Source organism: Natrix helvetica, assembly GCF_964273705.1.
Source record: "Natrix helvetica genome assembly, chromosome: 4".
NCBI lineage: Eukaryota > Metazoa > Chordata > Lepidosauria > Squamata > Natricidae > Natrix > Natrix helvetica.
The window spans coordinates 135,405,014-135,413,569 of record NC_138550.1 but is presented as its reverse complement, the minus strand read 5'-3'; the positions used below and the strand labels follow the sequence as shown (position 1 = coordinate 135,413,569).

The window sequence follows — 8,556 nt, the reverse complement described above, 5'->3', positions numbered from 1 at the left end:
AGCCTTCGGAACGCTTAAAACCACCCTCCGAGCAAACAGGAACTGACTTCCAGGTTGCTCAGAGGGTCGTTTTAAGCGTTCCGAAGGCTTCAGGGAAGCCTCTGGACGGTCCCTGAAGCCTCCGGAGGGCCTCCAGGGGGTGGGGGAGGCTCTTTTCGCCCTCCCCAGGCTCCTATAAAGCCTCTGGAGCCTGGGGAGGGCGAAAAAAGCATGTAAAAATGGGGTGGTCGCGCGTTGCATTATGGGTGCAGCACGCCTACACACGCCCCCCCCTGCGCTCCCCCCACTTGTGGCACGCGAGCCAAGAAAGGTTCGCCATCGCTCTTCTAGGTCTTCTAGTCCAACTTCCTGTTTAGGCAGGAAAGCCTACACCACTTCTGCAATATTTTGCTGGAAATCAACATCTACTCCCAGTCTCTGGCAAGAATATGTCCACTGCAAACAATGGGTTTGTTTTACCACTGCAACACTCACTTTACAACTGTTGCGTTCACTTAACGACTGCACAAATAAAGATCATAAAATCGGGTCGATCTCATGATGATTTGCAACCATCATGGCATATGATGGAAATTCAAGATTCTATCATAGTCGTGTTTAGCAATTAAGTTAATGTTTGCTCAACCCATTTTAATTACTTTTTTTAAAAAAAGCATGAAAGTCAAAACACTGTGCTCATGTTTGTTCTGAAGAAATTGTATTTGTGAAACAGATATTTTCTGAAGTACATCAAAGATGGCATTAATACACTAGCACGAAGCATATGTTTGCGTTAAGAAAAAAAATTACCAATATATTCTCTGCACAAAATACAGTATAAAATGCACACTGCTTTTAATTGAATAGATTATAGATCACTAATGTGCATAAACATTTCCAAATCACACAAACAATCAAGGAGGTCTGGTAGGCATAACTTTAATTTGTGCCTTGAAATCCTACCTGCTATGTATCAAATATCTAGCTAATCATTTATTTAAGGCTGTAATTGAAGCATGTGCCACTGTGTCAGCCAACATTTAATGGGCTTGCTTTATGAGCCAATCACAGTACAACAATCTATTAAAATAACAGGTATAAACATCCATTGTTTACAAACAAATCACTGGTAAGATATAATGACTTAATATTATGACTTTTATAAATGACATAACTTTTTGTGGCATTTTAAATTGTAATTGTTTCTGTATTTATCTTTTTTATCATTTGTAAGTCACCTAGAGTTTGTTTATTGGTAAGATGGGAAAATAAATAAATAAATAAGTAAATAAGTAAGTAAGTTTAGGAAAAATGAAGGGGCAGGGACTCACCTTAACATAAAGAGATAATATGCAGATTGATGTGATGGGGAGGAAGTTAATCAAAATTATATGAAGGGCTCTGCAAAGAATTAAATTTAAGAGAATTTCATCTATCCAGTTTTGGATAAATCCATCATTAACCCACAACTCTGCATCCTTCATCCCATCCTGCTAGCCCTATTCTCCAGATAAATTCTTCTGTAGGTGGCATGATTTGACTAAATTTCTTATGACTTGGAGACCGTTCTTAGTTTTTTTCTAGAATAACGAGAAAAATAAACTTTTGACTTTGAGATCTGAAGATTAGACTGGGTTTGACTAGAGAAATAATGCAGCTTTTTAAACAGATAGATTTGTATTTAATAATTTACTACTTCTTAGATAAAACCAAGAGAAGAATATTTTGTGCACATTGGAGATTTTAGTAAGTTGATTATTAGTATTTTAAGATGTTTTGTATATTGGTGCTATTTATTTAAACTAAGAAAAAGGTGCTTGTATTATTATTATCCCTGTACCAAAAGAAAGATAGAGGTCATTTTTGTTACAAATTTGTTTGATATATTTTTGTCACTTTTAATTTTAGTTTAATTCCCTTTCCCTTTTATGTTAATTTTCATTTTAAAGTTTGATATTGAAAATTAATAAATATATTATTAAAAAAAATAAAGGCAGCATGGAGCAAGAGGGAACAAAAATATGCTTCCTCAATTCCACAAACAAGCTTCTCGCTGTTTCATACATTGAACTAATTGTGGGGGATTTTTACCCATAGGTTACAGAGACATTGCTTACAACTGGAAACCCCTCAACAATAGTTTATGAACCATAAAGGCTGGTGGATGTATTACACTAAATCAAAATCATATTGAACATATAATAGCTTAGCAAGATGTTTGAAATTAATCATTGTGTTTTTGTCTTAAATTTGCAAGATTCTTTTACATTACTAATGTATTTCTACAATCAGAAAAAGGTCTAATAATAGAAGACAATATTTGGGACCATTATTCTTCAAATCAGCCTCTTTGGAAAATAAAGCACTCCGATTCCGATCTAGCAAGGAAGCATCTACAGATAACTCTGCCTTCCTCTTATTGATAATAGCAAGTTAGCAAACTTCTTCCGAGCACACATAAATGCAAAATATGCTATTCCTGCTAAAAAGCCAGCCAGAAGAGTTGTTCCAAACACTTTGGGTGCCCTCTTCTTCGCTACTCGAAATGCTGTTGGAAGAACTGCTGAGATTAGTATGTTGTTGACATGTCCCAAAACCTTATGAAATGGTTGTCTCTTCAAGACACGCTCATAATAGGCTTCCAAGTTAGGCCGCTTTCCATTTCCCCAACTTCTCCTTGCTAGTCCAATGAACTTCAGCCGATGGAGTGTTACAGCAAGGGATACATCAGCCAAGCTAAAGAATTCTCCACAGAGCCAAGGCTGATGTCCATTTTCTGATATCAAAAATAAAGGCATAAATAATTAGAGACTAACAAAATGCAATATGATGCAAAGATCCCTCTATTGCATGAAATTAATATTCTTATTAAATGTGTGTAACCATTAGTTCTAGATTATTTGTTGCAATGGTTTGGCAAATTGGAGCATTACTTGACTTGATTACTAAATGATGATTCAACATTGCATAATCTAAAGAAATGAGACAGAATTGACTGCAAATAATATTCTACCTGGTGTTTCTTCATTTCTCCTTTGCAACTCAGTTTCAACCTGATCCAAAACTTTTTCCAATTCGTCTAGTATTTTCTGTAAGTATTTTATGTTATCATGGTCCATCAATTTAGACTACAGGAAATAAATGGGTTACATATTAGCTTCCAAAATAATGATGATAAGTTCTCTTGAATATTGTGAATCTTAGCAAGCAATTGTAAGACTACTAAATGACACAAAATGGCATATATATATAATCTCTTTTAAAATGGAATTATTCCAAGCAGAAAAGAATGCAATATTTGCTATTTTACATTAATATAATATTCCGAGCAATCCTAGGTTCCATTTTAATTAATTATACATATTCTGTTCTTACTTTGAGTCGTTTCTGCTTTGCTATATATGCATCTTGCAGATCTGGATTTTCTTCAGCGAGTTTCTTTAATTCAGATTCAGTATTACCTATTTGGCCTTGCAAAACAGCAATTAAGCAGTTAAGATTATTAAACATCAAACCGTCAAATAAATTAAGTAACATTTATCATGTTAAAATATTTTAACTTTGTAAAAATGTATGGATTTGCAATATCTTGGGTGAACAGTCCAGTGAAACGTCATCTGTAATGCAGAATTAATCCTGAAAGTCAACTAAAATGTTTTTTTTAAAAAGCCATATGTTGCTTATTTCACCAGGCTGATAAGCTGATTTTAAATAAATATAAATCTGATAAAATCATTTAAATAAGAAAATTAAAATGAATTTGAACAGCACAGATAACTAGGACATGTAAAATTCTTGCACATACTGCGAATTCTGGTCGTGGCATACGCAGGAATCATGGAGTCTACCGCTAATTCAGGATGTAAAATGCAGCCATGTGTGTATGCATCCATAGGCAGGGAATCTAGGAGTTCTCTGTAATGTTGAACCCTTGGATAATACATACTTCCTTCTTCTGGCATTAATTTTGGAGTCTTTTCTACAGAGAAGAATATCCATAGATGAAAGTTAGCAAAAAATAAATAAAACGAGGTTGGTTTAGATCAGTGTTTCTCAAACTTGGTGACTTTAAGTCCTGTGGACTTCAACTCCCAAAATCCCCCAGCCAGTGCTGGCTGGGGGATTCTGGGAGTTGAAGTCCACAGGACTTAAAGTCACCAAGTTTGAGAAACACTGGTTTAGATATTCATAACCTCTTACCCACTTTAACCCTTATATCTGAAAGTGAAAAATAAAAGAGATTTTGAATATGATCTGATTGTGGATGAAAAGATCTCGTGAAGTTGGAATTGATTAATTGAACTTTTTTTTTTAGCCCCACAAACTTGCTTCCCTGCATACAACCGCGAGAAACACGACGGAGAAACATGATGGAGCTGGAAATCAGGTAGGCAAAGAAATGCTTGGGGGAAGCTTGGGCATCTGGGCACCAGGCACTGAAACAGGCCCAGTTTCTCTCCAGCAGTTGCCCAGGCCCACACGCGAGAAGGCTGGCATCTACCAGCACTTAAGTCAGTGGCATTTCAGCTCTGACCGAGAAGGAGCAGACAGAATGCAGTAAGAAACAGGATGGAGAAATGCAATAGAGCTGGAAATCAGGTAGGCAAAGAAATGCCTGTGGGAAGCGAGGGCATCTGGGTGGTGGTGGATGGGGCTGCATAGCAATGGGGAAATGAGCAACAGAGTGGCAGCCCTAACGGAAGGAGGCTGCTTTCACTCTTTCTTCTCCCTGCTTCTCCTCCTTCCCTTCTGCTGGATGCTCCATTTCCCATTTCTCCATTGCAACACAGCACCCAGGATCCACTTTGATAGCTTGGGGTGGTGGTAATTTAACCAATTTGCCTACCGTGTTTCCCCGAAAATACAACATGTACTGAAACTAAAGCCTTGCCACATTTTTCAGGTAGGCAAAAATATGAGCCCCCCCCCCTGAAAGATAAGCGGTCTGAACACCCTCCCCAGCCAGGCAAAGCACCACTCACCGACCTAGTGGTATTCCAAAGGTGCCAAGCCGCGGGAACCGGGGAGAGGCAAAGGTAATCACATTGCTTGGCGCCTTCAGGATATTGCTAGGTTGGTGAGTGGCTCTGTGCCCAGCTGAAGAGTGGGGTTGCCAGGTGGCTGCTCTCTTACGAGCAGGCTCCCAAAGAGCCGGGCACAGCCTCACGGGCGAATGGCTGTGTTGCGCTGTTGCAGCAGCGCAACACAGCAGCCATGAAGCGACCACACTCATGAGCAGCTACCTGGCAAACCCCCTTTCCAGCCGGGCACAGCGCCATTCACTGACTCAGGGGTATCGCCAAGCCGCATGAGCGCCTGTTCATCGCCACCCAGCTCCCGCAGATTGGCGCCTTCGAAATGCCAGTGAATGGCGCTCTGCACAACTGGAGAGGAGGGCTGTGTGAGAAAAAGCCATGCGGTGGCAGCGGAGGTGCCCTGGCTCCACGGGAGAGGGCTGGGCCAGGGCATTGTGAAGATGGGAGCGCATGAGTAAGAGTGGAACAGCTGCTCGTGTAACCCCCTTCGCCAGACGTTCAGAGCGCCATTCACTGGCATTTCGAAGGTGCCAAGCTGCAGAAGTAGGGCAGTGGCAAACAGGTGTTCACGCGGCTTGACCATACCCCTAGGTCAGTGAATGGTGCTGTGCCCGGCTGGAAAGGGAGTTTGCCGGGTGGCTGCTTGTGAGCGTGGTTGCTTCATGGCTGCTGTGTTGCATTGCTGAGACAGCGCAATATAGTTATTCACCCATGAGGCTGTGCCTGGCTCTTTGGGAGCCCACTCGCAAGAGAGCAGCTGCCCAGCAACCCCAAAACCCTCCCCTCATAATAAGACCCAAACCATATTTTGTGGGCACAAAGGAAATAAGACCCTGTCTTATTTTCGGGGAAACACGGTAGAATCAGGTTGGCCATCGCGGGCAGCTTTATCCCATATATGCGGCAAAGCTGGAAGACGGGGATGGGCCATGACTCCCACGACAGAGGGAGCCAACCTGATCCTGGGTGAACCAGTTGTTAAATTATTTGAATCCCATCACTGCAAGTTATGGTATTCTTTCAAGAGTCTTTCTCAATCAAATCCGGATGATTTTGTTTGTTTGTACTTAGATGCCTGTCTCCACAAGGTAGAACTGGCAGATTTCTGCTCAGGTACAAGGAATATATTTGATCGGATTTCATACTATTCTATATGTTATCATCTAACTCCACCCTATTGAATACCTGTATATATTCTTGATATGATTTTAGTTAACAGGATTGTATAAGAAATAAAGAAATTCTCTAGCTTCCCAGATAGCCATTGCCAATTAAGGCAGATAATACTGGTCAAGGTAAATTCCTGTTTCTCTACAGAAGAGTTGCTGATAAAAAGATTTATATGTGTCTATATCTCACTCCATGTGTCTTTTCTATGTCTTGCAAGAATAAAGCTTAAAATTATGTATCCCTCATGAAAACTTTCTCAAACTGCAATTTATTTATCACATTTATTTATTTATTTACCACTCATCTCCCTCACAGAAGGACCCTGGGTGGTGTACAAATAAGATACAAAATATAAAATGCATACTATAAATAATCATTTAGTACATAAATAAATTTCTATGAAATAAGATGTCCCAAAGATGCTTTTTAAGAGGCAAATGGATTTTCTTGTTTTTCTTTGAAGATGTTTTGCTTCTTATCCAAGAAGCTTATTTAGCTCTGACTGGATGGTGGGGAAGGGAAAGATTTATATTCCTATGTGACAGCTGGTCATTTGCATTCTTTTTTAGAGTAGTTGAGGACACAAGGATTCTCTAAAAGAATGCAAATGACCAGCTGTCTGCAAGAAATATAAATCCTTCCATTCCCCCATCATCCTGTCAGAGCTGAAGAAGCTTCTTGGATGAGAGGCGAAAGAAAAACAAGGAAATCCAGTTGCCTCTTGAAAAAGCACCTTTGGGACAACAATGGCCTGGATGAATGAGAATCTCCCTACACATATGAAATGAGATACACACATTAAGGCTTTTTTTTAAAAAATATATAAATATCTTATTACCATTCACAAAAGTATCTTCAAGGTAGTCAATAATCTGAGTTGCATCACAAATTATGTTCTCTTTGTGAATGAGCACGGGGACTTCTCCTGATGCATTTAAACGCATAAACCAAGGCTCATTATGTTCACTCAATGGAAGGCTTACATCATGCTCTTCACATTTCAAGCCCTTTTCAGCAATCACCAGTCGTACCTGAAACAAATGGACAAGCTTTCCTGTTAAAGATTATGGGTGCCCATTTTTTTTAAAAAAGCATGCAGTTTATCACATATTCTATGGATTCAAAGCCAAACCTGGCCATGGAACTTGGCCCTGGGATATTTGCTATGGAAATTGGGAGATTATGATAATAAATAGCTGAATAAAACATGCTGCTATTCCAGAGAAACAATAAGAAACCTGCAGGAACGATTTAATGTGCATATTAAATATCAGTTCTTCATATGACACTTTTTTCCTGTAATATAAATTGATCTCACTTGGTTTTGTTATTGTCTATTTTCCATTCCTTTATCTTGGATTAGCCAAGCTCCCATTCTTAATGCACAAAATTGAACAATAGAGTCTGGGCCTGTTTGTGAAGCTTCCTGGCTTGAGTATGCCATTCTTTCATTATTTTTGATTCCTTCTTCTCTCAGGCACCCACAGCTGCCTTTAATACAAATGCTTTGTCTCCCCAGGGCAAATAGGCAGTCTTAAAAGTGGGGGGGGGGGGGGTTGTACATGGGTGAAGGGAGCTATCCAGGTTCTGAAATACAACATTCCTTTTAGCAGATGAGACACTCACCTTTTGGGAACTGAAGGACTGTGTCCAGTGATAGAGGATGAGTTTAGCCTCTGACTTGACCTCCACTTCAGCTGGGGGTGCTTTGTCGGCCATCTGTTCCTCCTTTTCTTCTGCCATTTCACGTTTTTCTTCCTGCTCAATTCACTGCTCCGAGATTCTGCCCATGAGATTTGATTCTCTCTCTCTCTCTCTCCCTCTCTCTCTCTCTCTCTCTCTCTCCTCTCTCTGTTACTGAGTCTGCTCCATAAACTGAGCATGCTCATTAGTAGCAGACGAAGCTGCCTTCCTGACTTTGCCCTCACCCTCCGACAGGATTTCATGAAATGAAAAAACTGTTGAGAATCTTGGGTATTCAGGATCAACACAGAGATAACTCAGCTACCTACCTAGATTCAAGAAAAAAATGTTCTTTTTCCTGAATTTCTTCTCTAGTTTGTAATAAATAAATATTTTAGATACATTTAATTATTTTAACTAAAATAAAGCTTCCTTGAACTCAGACAAGAAACTGAACTTAAATAATGCAGGATAATGGAATTAAATGAATATGCCTTCAACATTTCAATTTGTTGTTGTTGTGTTAGTTGCAAAGTCATGTCCAACCCACCGCGACTCCATGGAGAACGTTCCTCCAGGTCTTCCTGTCCTCTACCATCCTCTGGAGTCCATCTAAGCTCATGCCTACTGCTTTAGTGACTCCATCCAGCCACCGCATTCTCTGTCATCCCATTCTCCTTTTGCCCTC

The 8,556-nt window shown here is 39.8% G+C and overlaps 1 protein-coding gene across 1 annotated transcript; it reads right to left on the bottom strand.

Annotated features, from left to right (window-relative positions):
* Positions 1-684: 684 nt before the first annotated feature.
* Positions 685-8,055, bottom strand: GDAP1 (ganglioside induced differentiation associated protein 1). The gene is made up of 6 exons (XM_081952846.1): positions 7,812-8,055; positions 7,024-7,216; positions 3,785-3,958; positions 3,355-3,449; positions 2,993-3,107; positions 685-2,755 (listed from the first exon to the last, which is right to left on the bottom strand). The coding sequence occupies exons 1-6, from the start codon at positions 7,926-7,928 to the stop codon at positions 2,373-2,375; spliced, it is 1,077 nt and encodes a 358-aa protein (XP_081808972.1). The 5' UTR covers positions 7,929-8,055; the 3' UTR covers positions 685-2,372.
* Positions 8,056-8,556: the final 501 nt, after the last annotated feature.